General features: G+C 37.5%; 1 protein-coding gene and 1 long non-coding RNA gene across 3 annotated transcripts in view; one reads left to right on the top strand and one right to left on the bottom strand.

Annotated features, from left to right (window-relative positions):
* Positions 1 to 6811: 6811 nt before the first annotated feature.
* LOC141376577 (uncharacterized) overlaps positions 6812 to 16841 on the bottom strand; it is a 10972-nt gene continuing 942 nt past the window's right edge. The window contains exon 2 of the long non-coding RNA XR_012387101.1: positions 6812 to 11233. This is a non-coding gene — a long non-coding RNA (uncharacterized lncRNA). The remainder of the gene's footprint in view (positions 11234 to 16841) is intronic.
* Positions 13374 to 16841, top strand: part of slc1a8a (solute carrier family 1 member 8a) — a 26209-nt gene continuing 22741 nt past the window's right edge. Inside the window, exons 1-2 of one of the 2 annotated variants that reach the window (XM_694211.8) lie at positions 14439 to 14800; positions 14906 to 15233. In XM_694211.8, coding sequence (XP_699303.2) covers positions 14910 to 15233 — 324 coding nt within the window. In that variant the 5' untranslated portion in view covers positions 14439 to 14800; positions 14906 to 14909. Of the gene's footprint in view, positions 15234 to 16841 lie in introns of both variants that reach the window. The other variant, XM_073916577.1, reaches the window with a different exon arrangement.

Here is a 16841-nt window from a genome sequence, read left to right as displayed (position 1 = left end):
TTATTTGTGTGTTTACTGTCCATTGGGAGTGGTTATGTTGTGTGTTTCTTTTACTTTCACGGTGTCTCTCTGCCTGCTCACTAGGTAGAGCTGATTGGGCCCAGGTGGTGCTCATCAATGGAGCGTGCTGCAGTAATGCGCTGCTACAAAAGTGCAGTGCGTCTCAAACCACGGAGAGGTTCACTTCTCCCCTGCTCCAGACTCGTGATTGTTGTGGGTGTTGATCTGGTTGTTTGTAAAAAGGAGTTAATGGGCTAGTGAGTTCAATTTTAGTTTCTGTGCTTTGAGAAACTTGCTTATTGTTGCATTGTGTAATTTTACAGGCAGTGTGTCTGTTTTCTGAGTTGTGATTTAAATACATATATTCTTTTGTGTGTGGTACGTAAAAGGTAATTGTATTGTTTCTTTGTCTGACTTTTTGATTTAAAAATTGAAGCTGTAGGGAGAGGTTGCCATTTTTATTTTTGTAATTGTTTGACTGTGTTTATTGATAGTAAGGGAGTTGAGGAAAGCCTGTGTTGTTTCATTTCTTTTCTTTTACCTGCAATTAGGTTATTTAGTACTCCTCCTGAGCTAGACCTGTTTTGTTTGTTGTTTTGGTTAATCCTTCTCCTGAGATTTATGCTTCATTTATTGTTTATTGATTTAAGAACCAAATAATAAAATAATTTAAGTTTACTCTTGTGGTTGTTTCACATTTCTGAGGCAGGATTGAAGTGTTCCCTCAAAATTTGATTATTTAATTAATACACAATTCATTAATTTGGTCTTCTTTTTTTTTCTCAAATTCTAAATTTTAATTTTCTTTGTTATTTTCCTTCCCCAACCCTAGACCAAAAAGGGGAAGGGACGTAACAAGTGGGGGCTCGTCCGATCGGTAATCAAGTGAGGGCTCGTCCGTCTGACTGGTTAACAAGTGGGGGCTCATTCGTCCGACCGGTAATCAAGTGGGGTCTCGTCCATCCAGTAAAAATTAGGGGCTCGTCCAACCGGTATCAAATTGAAAGCTCGTCAAACTGGTAACAAATTGGGGGTTCATTTGACCAGCAACAGTTTAGGGACTCTGCTATCTCTCAAGTGGTTGGTAAGTACTCTCTTTTCTCAAACATTTTGACTGTTTTCGACTGTAGGTGGGGAGGACAGTGCAGAGAAAGCATTGAAAAATGGAGTTTGACTTAACCACTTTTTCTCTAGCACCTACTATTGAGGCTTTTAATAAGTGTAGGAAAAAGGATCTGTTTTTGATTGCAGACTTCTTTAACATTTCTGTACAGAGAGATGTTACCAAGCAAACTCTAAAAGAGGAGTTGTTTGGAAAATTAGTGGAGGAAGGTATTTTGCCTAAAGACTCTGATGATGGTGTTGAAGGGCAAGATGAAGTGGTAGAACAGATGTCTGAAATGGATGTTAACCATGACCCTGTGATTGCGCAAGAAGCTGAAATGGCAGAACAGATAACTGATTTGGGCGTTAACTATGACCATGTGATGACTCAAGATCCAGTAATTGCTTTGAAATTAAAGGAATTGGATCTTTTAATTAAGAAGCAAGAGTGTGAGGCAGAAATGATAAAGCTTCGGGTAGTTGAGAAACAAGCAGACCGTGATATCCAACTAGGTAAATTGGAGTTGGAAGCAAAACGTTTAGCATTGACACCAGTTCCCATGCCACGTTCTAGGCCTGTGTCAGTCTCCACGCCTGTAACATCTGCTAACAGTACTGTAACAGAAGACTTTTCACGAGTACCATCTAGAGAATCTTTTGATATCAGTAAATACATAAGACTTGTACCTCCATTCAGGGAAGCTGAAGTTGACTCCTACTTTGTTGCATTTGAGCGCATTGCAAGTAAGTTAAGTTGGCCAAAAGATATGTGGGCCTTATTACTGCAGTGTAGCCTCACTGGAAAGGCTCAGGAAGTTTGTTCGTCTCTGTCAATTGAAAACTCTCTTGACTATAATGTAGTTAAGGCTGCTGTGTTGCGGGCTTATGAGTTAGTCCCTGAGGCCTACAGACAGAAGTTTCGTAGTCATTCGAAAACAGTCAAACAGACTTATGTTGAGTTTGTTAGAGAGAAGAGAGTCCTTTTTGAAAAATGGTGTTTCTCTAGCAAAATTTCAACCCTGGCAGATTTACAGGAGCTAATTTTGCTAGAGGAATTCAAAAATTGTATTCCCTCTAATATTGCTGTTCATTTGAATGAACAAAAAGTTTCATCGTTATCAGATGCTGCCGTGTTAGCTGATGAGTTTGTGTTGACTCACAGGAATATTTTTCCAAACACGACAGTCAAAAATTCGCCTGTAAATGTTGAAAGTTCAGTAGTTAATCGCTTTACACGTGCTGCTAAAAGTGAAATGTCACCCAAAATGACTCCTAAACCAGCGGGTGCTGATAAAAGAGTGTGTTTCTTTTGTTTAGATCCAAATCATCTAATTGCAGATTGTAGAGCCTGGAAACAGAAGAACACAACCATAAAACCCAAAAATGTAGCTCTAGTGGAAAAGCCACATGAGGGTAATTCTCCTGTTGAGGAGAGCTATCGACCTTTCTTGTTTGAAGGTTCAGTTTCTCTGTCTCCAGGCTCTAAATTTAAGACTGTAACAATCTTGCGTGACACTGGTTCGGTTCAGTCTTTTATAGCAGCAGATGTATTGCCCTTTTCTGCTGAATCTTTTACTGGTAACGATGTGTTAATTCGTGGAATTGAAATGCGCTGTGTGAACGTTCCCCTTCACTCGGTTTATCTAAAGTCAGAAGTTGTGAGTGGTCCAGTCAATTTAGCTGTACGTGAACAGTTACCTGTTGATGGGTTGGGTTTAATTCTAGGAAATGACCTTGCGGGTGGCATTGTTTTCCCTAGACCAGTGGTGTCTCACACCCCAAATTTTATGCAAAAACCTGACTTGGCTGAGAAGTTTCCTTCTGCTTTTCCTGCATGTGCCATAACCCGTGCCCAGTCAAAGAGATTTGAGGATGTGGTGGATGTATCAGACTCCTTTATGGTTAAAGAACCTGACTCTCTTGAATGTGTACTCTCTGTAACTCCAGACCCTGATCCTGATGAAATCTGCCTTGACGACACCCCTACTGTCCCATTGAAAGTAAGCAGAGAACACCTTGCTGCTGCCCAAAAAGCAGACCCTTCCCTTACTAAGTGTGTACTGGCTGCTGATGGTATCAAACATGCACCTGATGTAGGTGTAGTGTACTTCTGGGAAAATGGATTGTTGATGCGCAAGTGGAAACCGCATAAGGAAGATTTGTCCTGGCAAGAAGTACAACAAATTGTTTTGCCCTCTGGTTACCGACAGCAGGTATTAAAACTTGCCCATGAAAATGTGTTTCCAGGACATGTTGGTGTCACAAAAACGTACAACCACATTGTGAAGTATTTCTTTTGGCCTGGTCTTAAATCAGAAGTTGCTAAATTTTGTAAGTCATGTCACACATGCCAGGTGGATGGTAAACCCAACCAGAAGATCCCACCTGCACCTCTATGCCCTATTCCTGTTATAACTGATCCATTTGAGCGGTTAATTATTGACTGTGTGGGGCCATTGCCCAAAGCCAAATCTGGGCATCAGTACATTTTGACTATTATGTGTGCTGCCACCCGTTTTCCAGAGGCTGTTCCATTGCGGACCCTGAAAGCAAAAGCTGTGGTAAGAGAGCTAATTAAATTCTGCACGACATTTGGCCTACCAAGAATAGTCCAAAGTGACCAAGGTACAAATTTCACTTCCAAGATCTTTAAACAGACTTTAAAGGAACTAGGTATAAGCCATCAGACATCCTCTGCCTACCATCCTGAGAGTCAAGGTGCCTTGGAGAGATTTCACCAGACCCTGAAAACCATGCTACGCCGTTACTGTACAGAAACTGGTAAAGACTGGGTTGAAGGTTTACCTTTTCTAATGTTTGCAGTAAGGGAGTCTGTGCAGGAGTCCCTCAGCTTTAGCCCAGCTGAGCTCGTGTTTGGCCATACTCTAAGAGGTCCACTAAAACTGTTGAGTGAACAGATATTGAATCCACGTTCCAATCCTGTACCTGTTGATGACTATGTGTCCTCTATCCGCGAAAAGCTGCAGAATGCCCAAGCCATTGCAAAATGCCATCTCTCTGTTGCCCAATCAAAAATGAAGTGTCATTATGACAAGAAGGCTGTAAAAAGAGACTTTCAGCCTGGAGATTCGGTCCTAGTCTTACTTCCAAATCCTGGTTCCATCTTGCATTCCAAGTTTGCAGGGCCCTATTTAATTGAGAGAAAGCTAAATGAGACCAACTTTCTTGTTGCCACCCCAGACCGAAAATGCAAGAGCCGTGTTTGTCATATAAACCGACTTAAAGCCTATGTAGATCGACATCACCTTGGAAAAGCTCAAGATGAGTCTGCTGTCCTTCCAGTTTCCGCCACTGCTGTTATAAGCTCAAACTTCTCGTTGGAGGAGGATGATCTTGTGAGTAAGGATGTCTCTGCTTCTTGTACAAGACTGAACAATTCTGTTATAATGCAAGATCTTCAGCACTTTCTTTCTCACCTGACTGCTGAGCAGTTTAAAGATATCACTGGTTTGCTGCATGCTTTTCCTGACTTATTCAATGATGTGCCTGGCCGAACTGCAGTATGTGAGCATGACATTGATGTTGGAGATGCTGTACCAGTGAAGCAGCACCCTTACAGAGTGAATCCCAGAAAACGGGAAATCATGCAAGCTGAAGTGAAGTATATGTTGGATCATGGCCTGGCCGAACCTAGTCAAAGTCCTTGGAGTTCCGCCTGCCCCCTTGTCCCAAAGCCAGATAACACTTTTAGATTTTGCACCGATTATAGAAAAGTTAACAATCTAACTAAACCTGACTCCTTCCCCCTTCCCAGAATGGAAGACTGTGTAGATCGAGTTGGTTTGGCCAAGTATGTTACAAAGTTGGATCTACTAAAAGGTTACTGGCAAGTGCCACTCAGTCAACGTGCATCTGAGATTTCTGCATTTGTCACCCCTGACAGTTTTCTACAGTACAAGGTCCTGGCCTTCGGGATGCGAAATGCACCTGCTACCTTTCAGCGTATGATGCTGCAGGTTCTGTCAGATGTAACCAACTGTGAAGTGTATTTGGATGATGTTGTAGTATATTCAGACAATTGGTCTGACCATGTGAAAACCCTTGAAAAGGTGTTTAAGTGTTTGACATCGGCATCATTGACCCTAAACCTTGCTAAATGTGAATTTGCAAAAGGTGTAATCACATACTTGGGCAAGCAAGTTGGTCAAGGATTAGTGAAACCTGTTGATGCCAAAATTACAGCCATAATTGAATTCCCTGTGCACGTAATAAGCGGGAGCTGAGACGGTTCCTTGGAATGAGTGGATACTACAGAAGTTTTTGTCCCAATTTTTCTTCTTTAGTCTCTCCCCTCACAGACCTGCTCAGCACATGCAAAAAGTTTGAATGGACCAACGATTGTGAACTTGCTTTTAATGGTGCGAAAGACCTCCTTTGTCAAGCCCCTGTTCTCTCCGCTCCAAACTTTACCAAACCTTTCAGTCTGCAAGTGTATGCAAGTGCTACCGGAGCTGGGGCAGTTCTGCTGCAAGAGGATGAGGCCGGCATTGACCATCCAGTGTCCTACTTTTCTAAAAAGTTCTCTAAGACCCAGCAGAACTACAGCGTAATTGAAAAGGAAGCTCTAGCCCTGTTACTGGCACTTCAACATTTTGAAGTTTATTTGGGAAACAGTCCTCAGTCCATTATTGTGTACACAGACCATAACCCTTTGGTGTTCCTTTCTCGCATGTCCGGTTCTAACCAACGCTTATTACGGTGGGCCCTTACCATCCAAGAGTACAACCTGGACATTCAGCACAAGAGGGGAAGTGAAAATGTTATGGCTGATGCTCTTTCTAGAGTGTAAATGTGGGGTTCATTTCTGACCCAGGTACCTTAAGCAATGTGATAAGGTAAAACCATCTTGATTACAAACCTTGATTTGTATTCTTAGTGGTGGGGGTGTTACATCCCTTGGATGTATTTATTTATTATTTATTTGTGTGTTTACTGTCCATTGGGAGTGGTTATGTTGTGTGTTTCTTTTACTTTCACGGTGTCTCTCTGCCTGCTCACTAGGTAGAGCTGATTGGGCCCAGGTGGTGCTCATCAATGGAGCGTGCTGCAGTAATGCGCTGCTACAAAAGAGCAGTGCGTCTAAAACCACGGAGAGGTTCACTTCTCCCCTGCTCCAGACTCGTGATTGTTGTGGGTGTTGATCTGGTTGTTTGTAAAAAGGAGTTAATGGGCTAGTGAGTTCAATTTTAGTTTCTGTGCTTTGAGAAACTTGCTTATTTTTGCATTGTGTAATTTTACAGGCAGTGTGTCTGTTTTCTGAGTTGTGATTTAAATACATATATTCTTTTGTGTGTGGTACGTAAAAGGTAATTGTATTGTTTCTTTGTCTGACTTTTTGATTTAAAAATTGAAGCTGTAGGGAGAGGTTGCCATTTTTATTTTTGTAATTGTTTGACTGTGTTTATTGATAGTAAGGGAGTTGAGGAAAGCCTGTGTTGTTTCATTTCTTTTCTTTTACCTGCAATTAGGTTATTTAGTACTCCTCCTGAGCTAGACCTGTTTTGTTTGTTGTTTTGGTTAATCCTTCTCCTGAGATTTATGCTTCATTTATTGTTTATTGATTTAAGAACCAAATAATAAAATAATTTAAGTTTACTCTTGTGGTTGTTTCACATTTCTGAGGCAGGATTGAAGTGTTCCCTCAAAATTTGATTATTTAATTAATACACAATTCATTAATTTGGTCTTCTTTTTTTTTCTCAAATTCTAAATTTTAATTTTCTTTGTTATTTTCCTTCCCCAACCCTAGACCAAAAAGGGGAAGGGACGTAACACTATTAACTAAAGAGCTCACTTTACCCATCGAATCCTTTGTACTCTGGACTGATTCTACCACTGTCCTAACATGGCTTCAGTCAGAATCCTGCCGCTACAAAGTATTTGTAGGCACCAGAATTGCCTAAATACAGGAACTTACAAGTGCACATGCCTGGCGTTACGTGGAATCCAACAATAATCCAGCTGATTATATCACTCACGGGAAAACTCTGAAGGAGCTAGCTACAGACCAAACCTGGAGACAAGGACCGGAATATCTGTGGAACTCACCTTGCTACTGGCCTGTTATCCCTGACATAAATGCAAAGGAGAATCCTGTCGAATTAAAGAAGCCCACTTTCTGTAGTCAAGTAACAGTCGATGTACAGCCATTGCCTGATCCGCAACAGTTTAGCTGCTTTAAAGCCTTAGTTGAAGCGACAGCACTACTTCTGCACGGGGCGGCAGGTAAAGATGGAGATCTTTCAGCCGTGGATTATCAGTCAGCAGAAAGAAATATCTTACGAAAGGTACAAATCGACTGCTTCCCTGATGACATCAATGCCCTAGTCGCCGGTAAACCAGGGGCCTGTTTCAGTAAGGAGGTTCAAACAACTCAGAGTTTAAACTTGAACTCTGAGTTGATTTACCAAGAGATTAAAAACTCAGAGTTTTCGGTTTCAGAACAGCTGATCTGAGTTGGGTCAATCAACTTCGAGTAGACCAACTCAGAGTTAAGTGCGTGCACCGTGACTTTAAAAAGGCATTATCAATGGAGCGCAGACATTACAAGTGACTATGGCAATATCTTATAAAAGAGATCACCATTTCTTTCTCCAGCTGAACTTGATGTTCTCATGCAAAGTTATAGCAAATATGAGTGTGTATATATTTGAAAAGAAGCAACCATCAGTGAAGAAGAGACAGTTAGCGTGGGAAAACAGCTGCTCAAGTTAATGCCTAATTTAACTTTTTAAGTATTTAAATATTTAAGTATAATAAAATAAGTAATGTAATTTGTGACGTTTATATTTTTTTTTTCTAAACTTTTTTATACATTTATTAGTTTTTAATGATTTAACAGTGCACTTGTGTGTCTGCCTTTTTTATTGATCAAGTGATAGAGGTTAATATAACATTTAGAAGGTAAGCAGTACTAAAAATAATTTTTAGAAAGAATAATAATCCCATTAATCTAGTTACAGTGCATGTCGAAGGTGAATTTAATTTAATTATTTATTAAAAAAGGATAAGCCATTCTCGTACAGTTCTTCTGTGTGTGACTAAAATGTAGGCAATAGCTATGTTTCCATCCAAATATATTACATAAATTTATGTGCAAAACTGGAATATTGCATAAAAGATGCGAATAAAATTCCATCCAACGAGTCAAAGAGAAAAAAATTGTCACTTCCTGATTAAACTGGCACCAAATATCAACAGTAAAAACAGAATTTACTGTGGTAGAAGAAGCTGCGTCGTTTATTTAGCCTAATTAATGTACTTGCGCCTCGATGTCAGAAGACAGTGCTGAAACACAATGAACACGTGGGGGCGTCTGAAGCCATGAGACGCGGAGACTCTTGACACGCACCAGACGTTCGGAGGTAATTAATAATATACACTAATACTGAAACAGTTAAGGCATTTTAGAATGACTAAAACAATATTTAAGACGTGTTACAGTGTGCCCAGCCTGCTGGTTTGTCCATTTACACACATTTTTATTATCATATGATCATGATCTTTTTTTTAATGTACATACTGTAATTTGTTCAGTAAAAGTGTTTCCATCGTAGTTTATGCGCACATTTTCTATCGAATAAAAGTTTATCCTACTCAGTTATGCGTGTTTTTTATGCATATTTTAAAAAGTTATGTGCATCATGACGTTTCTATCAATCGTTTTTATGCACGTATCCAAAATGAGCATTAAAATAGGTGTGTGGAGACGTAAGGCTAAGGTGAGAAATACCGCTTTATCTTTAAAAAAGGGGAGGAGACAGACAGAAACTCTGAGTTTAGTGAATAAAACCTGCTTCTGACCAGGTTAGATTCACAGAGTAAGTTACCACAGTAACTTACTCTGAGTTAAAGTTACCTCTCTTTCAGAAACAGGCTTGACTTACCCTGCTTTCTAGAGTTTAACAAACCTGCCATTTTGAAACGGAAAACCCAGAGTTTCTCTCATTTCAGGGTTAAAATACTCTGAGTTTTCAGTTAACCTCCTTTCTGAAACAGGCCCCAGTACCATCCTCTAGCCGCCTCATAACTTTAGCACCTGAATATGACAGCACAGTTGGGCTCATCCGAGTGGGTGGGAGACTATGCCGCAGTCTTCAATTAGACGCAGATGCTGTTCACCCAATTGTTCTTGACCCATCTCACAAAATTACCCAACTTCTCATTCAGAACATAGACAAAGAGCTTCATCACCCTGGGGCGGAACGGGTCTTTGCAGAGATCCGCCGTAAATATTGGATTTTACGCGGCAGAGAAGCAGTTAAACGGCAACAACACTTATGCCCTGATTGTCAAAGGTGGTGAGCTAAACCAACAGTGCCTCAGATGGCAGATCTCCCTCAAGCCAGACTTCAGATTTTCAAACCACCATTCTTCTCTACAGGAATGGACTGTTTTGGCCCCTTTACTGTTAAACTAGGCAGAAGAAGTGAAAAACGTTGGGGCATCTTGTTCAAATGTCTGACAACCCGTGCTATTCACATCGACCTACTAAGTAGTCTTGATACTGATTCATTTCTGATGTCACTAAGGCGCTTCATATCCCGGCAAGGGAAACCTTCAGAGCTATTATCAGATCAAGGCACAAACTTTAAAGGGGGAGAAAGGGAGCTCCAACAGTCATTTACATCAATGTGTCCCACACTGCAGAAAGAGCTTGCTAAACAACAAATTAAATTTCGATTCAACCCTCCCGGTAGTCCCCATTTTGGAGGAGTATGGGAACGCGAGATTAGACCGGTCAAGTCTGCCCTGTATGCCATTGTACAAAGACAAAGCATGACTGAAGAAGTCTTGAACACTGTTCTCACTGAAATAGAAGGAATACTGAATTCAAAACCTCTGGGTTATGTGTCTGTGGGTCCATGATTGTGGACCCACAGTTACCTAGAGCCCTCTGGCCTGTAGGCAAGATTATTAATGTTTTCCCCTGTGCGGATGGACGAATCAGAACTGCTGAGGTCAGAATTAGGTACATATGTCAGACCTGTAGCACGCCTCATTAAGCTACCAGCACTCCCAGACATGGACACAGTTTACAGTTTGGAAATAAATCCAAGTGAGACAATAAGCATCTTCGTCGCGTTTTGATCAGACGTACCACAGTGATTAATTCAACTTAACCATACTATCAGCTACAGTACAGCTTTATTATCCATTATCCAGTGTTTATAATGCTCTAAATGAAAAAAATGTTATGGATGCTTAAGTAATGTAAAAAAAAATGCACTGGACTAAACATTTTATTATTTCATAAAAAAAATATGTGAAATCAGTCCTGGATCAACACAGAAAAGTAATAAGTCAAAAGCCACACATCTCCTTAGTATGTGTTTTGGATTTGATGCCAATATGATACAAAATGAAATTTCTGGAATTATTTTTATGAGACAATGTCTTGTGACATGTCTCTTGAGGCCTGGAACAGCAAGCGTTGGGGTCGCTGGCTGGTTGAAGGCTGCAGAGTAGCGACCTTGACCTCGTCTCTGTTATTGAGCTTGGGTTCTCGCGGTTTCCCGCGACCTTGGTGACCTGACAGTCTGTTGGGGTTGACCTTACGGCTGTGAGAAAGGGTTCTCGCACTTGGGCCCAGATTTTGAGAGGTTTAAAGTTCAAAAGAGGTTCAAAACAATGCAGCAGATCTTTACCAATAAGCAGCGGGTATATGTCCATTGGTGATGTGTACATGGGGTGCGCTGCAGTCATGGGGACAATAGTTAATTGAATGGGAGTGATGTATGTAAGTTGAACCTCAGTCTGGCTGTATGATTGCATATTAAGCCTGCATTGTTGGCATTTAAGTGTTCGGTTTAGTCTCTGAGCTCTTGCTTTGAGTTACTCAAACAGAGAAAATTACATTAAGGTGAGGTCTGCTCCCGTGCTGACCAGCGTTTCTCGTCTTCCTTCGATCTCCAAGGTTACGGCCGAGTAGAGCATCGTTGCCACACCATTTTTGATCAGGTTCCCTAAGAGTTGAGGGGCAGGGACCTGAGCAGTTGCTTGTAAGTAGGTGGGGCTGGTTGGTAGGCTGTGGCCCAGAAGGTGAACAGACAACCAGAACAGTGCTTTCGGGTAATAGAATTGGCATGCATGGTGGCACTGGCGGTTGCTGTAGGGGAAGCATAATGCTGTAATTAGATGCACAGTCTTTGGCTTGTGTTGGACTCGCAGTAATCTTTGTGATTTTAACCTTGAAAACTCATATTACAGCGTGAGAAGCAAGAATACAGCTCCAGAGCTTAAATCCAATATTTTTTCTTTCTTCCTCAAAATAGCTTTCTTATCACTTGAAAGATGTTTAAAAATGTTTAAAATGCATGCAATTGCTGTTTAAAACAAAAACCATGATGAGTAATATTGGTTTAGTCAGTTTTTATTACTTTGTGATTTTGGCCTGGAAAACTCATATTACAGCTTGAAAAGCAAGAATACAGCTCCAGAGCTCAAATCTAACCATTTTTCTGTCCTCATCAAAATAGCTTTCTCTAATTTGAAAACTGTTAAAACACATTTAAAATGCATGCAATTGCTGTATAAAACAAAAAAAATCATGATGAGTTTCATTGGTTTAGGCAGTTTTTATCACTTTGTGATTTTGGCCAGAAAAACCCATATTACAGCGTGAGAAGCAAAAATACAGCTCCAGAGCTTAAATCTTACCATTTTTCTGTTCTCACGCTGTAATATGAGTTTTCCAGGCCAAAATCAAAACGTGATAAAAACTGCCTAAACCAATGAAAGTCATTATGCTTTTTGTTTTAAACAGCAATTGCATGCATTTTAAATATGTTTTAACAATTTTCAAGTGAAAAGAAAGCTGTTTTGAGGAAAACAGAAAAATTGTTAGAGTTAATCTCCTGAGCTGTATTCTTGCTTCTCACACTGCAATATCAGTTTTATTGGCCAAAATCACTAAGTGATAAAAACTGCCTAAACCAATGAAACTCATCATGCTTTTTGTTTTAAACAGTAATTACATACATTTTAAACATGTTTTAACAATTTTCAAGTGTAAAGAAAGCTGTTTTGAGGAAGACAGAAAAATGGTTAGATACTAGCATGACATAAATTGAACTTAGTGTCCAGCCCTCCTGGATTTTTATTCACAAACAAGCTCTGTCTTTGTGAAATTGCTGTTAGAAAGGAAAATAAGTCACTGTCGAGTGTACTTTATTGTAGTACACTAAAAATTTATTTACGTATTACTGGTATTTAGTATACTTTTGTCAAGCGTACTAAAGTTCTACTGAAGTATAAAGATACTTTTAATTAGTATATTTATAGTGTTAAACAATCAAACTGTTATTTAACACAAAAAAATAACAATGTACTAAAAATGTATTTGCGGGTATTTAAGTTTATTTTAAATGCATTTAAATATATATTTTTTTTCACCTGGGATCCCTTTAAAATATATTCTTTAAATAAATGTTTAGTATGTTAAAAGCACATTTTAGATCAGCTTCATGGTGTCTCATAATAGCACAGTTGAGTACACTTAGATGTACTTAAGTTTATCTTAAAATGTACTTAATACAAATTTTTAGTACATTAAATACAAAATTAGTTTGGGAAAATAGAGCACTTTTAATACAGTATTTAGCACACTTTTTTACAATTTGTATACTCTTTCAATAAATTACTATTATACTTTAAATTTGTCATAAATATATTTAAATGTTTAAAAGTAGCGTTCAAGTGCATTTCTAGTTGTAACTAAATATATTTTTTAAAATACATATATAGTCTCAAAATAGCATAGTTGAGTACACTTAGATGGTATTAAGTTTATCTTAATATATACTTAATACTATCATTTAGTACATTAAGTACAAAATTTGTGTGCGAAAATAGAGCACTTTTAGTACATTACTGAAAAGTGTACTAAGTATACCTAAATAATGGGCATTTTAGTGCACTTCACTTTTTTTTTTTTTTTTTTTTACCTGGGATGTGCAGATAAGCATGAACCTAAAAAAAAAAAAAAAAAAAAAAAAACAAGGTCTATAGTTATTAAAGTACAATCAGTACACATCTTTATTCAGTATTAGATTATGAAATTATTCACTTAAAATTTAATAAAAGGTAGTACAGATACTAAAATAAAATCACCCAGTTGGTGGCAGTACCACACTTAAGCCATTATTGGATCAGTAAATAATGATGAAACTGATTACATTTATAGATGACTTTCTTACCAGATAACATGAAAAGATTTATTAAAGTTTTTTTTTTTTTTTTTTACTCATCCTGGAACATTTACAAATAATAGATAATATAAATGTATATGCATAGCAATATTAAATGAATTAATAAATTCATTATTGAGGAAATAAACTGAATAAGTGAAAAGGTTGAAAATATATACTTTAATTGATAAACGATAGTTTACTTATATTCCAAATAACTTAAACAATATTTTTCAAACTCAGAAAATCACATGCCCAATAATTTAATAGTCTTAAAAATACAATATGCAATGTTCATATTTTCAGTTGTACATTTTCTCAAGTATCCCATTCATTCAAAGGTAAACTGGGACTAATACACTGATACTAAACAGTATGTTATTCATGTTTTGAAAAAATTAAACATCAACATCAGTTACTGCCATTGGTAAAGAAAAATATAATTTATTTTTTTCCTTAAATATCCAAAATATAAAAAGAGGCGCAAGTTATACCTTTCATAGATTTTATGAAATCTCTCATACTGTTCCTGTTTTAAATGTGTACAAATGCGGAAATTTAGAGACACTCACTAAATATGTGAATCTCAAAACTCCACCAAACTTATTATGAAAATTATTTCGCTCAAAAATCAAACCCTTAAGAATTTGTTATGTCTACAGAACAAACCAATTGTTTTCCAATTGCTTTCCCGATTTTTCTTTAACATATTAACCTAGTTAACTATTTAAATTGTACTTTAGGCTGAATACTAGAATCATACAAAAAACTTTATGAAGTTTTAAAACTTTATGAAATAAAACATGATGTAAATTATCATAATGTTTTTAACTTCTTGTAAAAGCAGTGATATTTAAATTTAGATTTAAATTCTATAGTTTCTTTGGTATCACAACAACTATAAACATAACCCAATGCTAAAAAAAAAGATGTTCAAAACAGAGGGATTTGTGAACTTCTGATGCATTTTTTGAGCCCTTCTCTTCCTGCAGCAGCATTGCAGTTAAGCCAAGGCAGATGTCAAATGTTGTGATTTAAATGCAGCAAATAACAATTATTCAAATATTTCATCACAGGTTAATGTTTTATTCAGAGATTTGGTAATTTTCGTTTAAGTTAAGTGGTACAAAACAACTCGGTTAAAAGTAACTCACAGCCGCAGTCTCTCTCTCTCTCTCTCTCTCTCTTTCTCTCTCTCTCTCTCTCTCTCTCTCTCTTCCTTTTTAATGTTAATTATTTAAACTGAAGAAAGGGTAACTGTACAAATCAGTAAATTAATGAATAAACCTTTTTAGTAAATAGAAATTCAGAATCAAGTAGGAGAGATTGACATTTGAGGCAATGGGAAATAATACGAGCACCTTGTAAGAAGATCATGCAAAGTAAGTCACGTGCTGACTTCCTGTGGGTTTAAAGAAACATCTCATGAGGATTAGGTTCACGTAACTCTTCACCTCTACGTTATTTTACATTACATAAAAAATAAGGTATGGGCCAGAGCCACTGTCAACAGAGAATTGTTATATTTTATTACTGCATCTTAATCTTATTAGCTTTCCTAATTCCTTCCGACTTTGGTCTTTTGGTGCTAGATGGATGCATGATGCCCTAATCTCTTGTAAGAAAAGGTTACTCCTTGCCCTTCTGTGTCGCTTGAAGCATCTCACCATGGAGGAGCTACTGATACCCGCCGATGCTGACAAGGCACCACCAGAATCATCTTTCTTTACTTCTATGGGACCAGCTAAGTCTTTGCTGGAGAGAATTAAAGACTTTATGGCACCTACATTCTCTATAAGTGTTCGGGAGTTTATAAAGGAATACATCAAGCGAAATGGACTATTGACGCTGTCTGTACTAGCTGTGATCACAGGCTGTGTCTTAGGATTCATGCTGAGGGGCCTGTCCCTCTCCACACAGGTAGACTTAAGATATTGTTTATTTAGAAAATAACTTGACTTTAACTGACAACAACACTCCTGTTGCTGAGCAGAAACATTTGTCTTAGATTTAAACTGTTCAAAATTATTGTTGTGCTTTTAATTAGTCTTTTCTTCATCTTCTTCTTATGTTATTTATTCTTGCTTTTGGATTATTGAACTTTTCATAAATAACATTTCTCAAATATCAAAATGACTTTAATGATTGCCTATAATGTGTCTGATTTGGGCATAATGTGATGAATGTAGGCATATAACCTAAATTATATGAGGTAAAGGGCTCTTCTTGGAAGTGTGTCCTGCCTAGTAAATTAATCTCAAATGTAGACACTTAATAGTAAATGTACATTGTATTAGTATTTATTCATTTAGCAATCACTTATCAAAATCAAAATTCATTTAATTGAGTTTAAGAATTATAACCCATATGATTATAGTGATAGATTATTGGTTGTTGCTGGTTGAATGTTAAGATGTGCTTAGAGACACCTGTTCTCAGATGTTTAATCCTAGACACACAGCAGACGGCCAAGGCATTTCAAAATTGATGTGAAAAGACAATCACACCACCAGTGTTGTGCAAGTTACTTCCAAATTGTAATACATTACAGATTACTTATTACTGTTATTTAAAAGTAATCCCTAACATTACAATGTTACTGTCTCCGAATTGCAATATGTTACATCACTCTTATATTACTTTTTAGTCACTTTAACCAAAATAACTACAAAATTAGAACTTAATAATATAAAATCCTATAATGTTCTATAATGAGCATTTTACATCCAGTAGAAAGTGATTTGATGTAGCAGAATGACTGTGACCTCTCCAGGCTACTAACAATATAGTATATAATTGGCAATGTGAAGGCTCAAGAAACATCACAAAGATGTTTCCAAATCACAAAAGCCAGAATCACAAATTATCTGTTAAAAGTATGGTGGAGGTAAAGTGATTATCTAGCAATATCTGTGAATGGCTTGGCTATATTCATATTGGACACAACAGGCCTGTATGTAAACTCCAATGCCATGACAAAATGCAGATTCTTGTTTTCTTTTCTTATTGTTGTTGTTGGCTTTATTGTATTTACTTTACATTCAAGTGGTTTACAACACAAAACTGTCATGCACAAAGTGAGCATGATGAACAGCTATCTCAGTATGTTTGTGCACCAATTTCCTTAGTTTGTGGACAAAACTGCTTGCGACTCTCACATACGCTGCTCGCGCACAAATTCTTACAATCTCTCAAATATGCACTGCTCACGCACAAATGTTCTTGTGCGCTCTCTGTACACTGCTCTCTCAGTGAGATTATGTGCAGACTCACAATTTGTGTCTTGTGTTTCCTCTTCCTTTCAAGCTTTTTGATATGATTTATATTAGTAAGCTATTTATTAACAATAACCAAAATACTAAAATAGACTTATGATTTTTTATCTAATAAACCATACAATTTTTGGCTGTATGTTATATGATGAGATATTTCCCGTTTTAAACACTTAAAGATACAGAGAATAGACGTTGGATGTAAAGAATATGTTTTATTTGAAAAACATTTATTAAACATCCAAAAAGTGCACCA

Source organism: Danio rerio, chromosome 11 (assembly GCF_049306965.1).
Source record: "Danio rerio strain Tuebingen ecotype United States chromosome 11, GRCz12tu, whole genome shotgun sequence".
Classification (NCBI taxonomy): Eukaryota; Metazoa; Chordata; class Actinopteri; order Cypriniformes; family Danionidae; genus Danio; species Danio rerio.
This window is presented reverse-complemented; position numbering and strand designations above follow the sequence as displayed.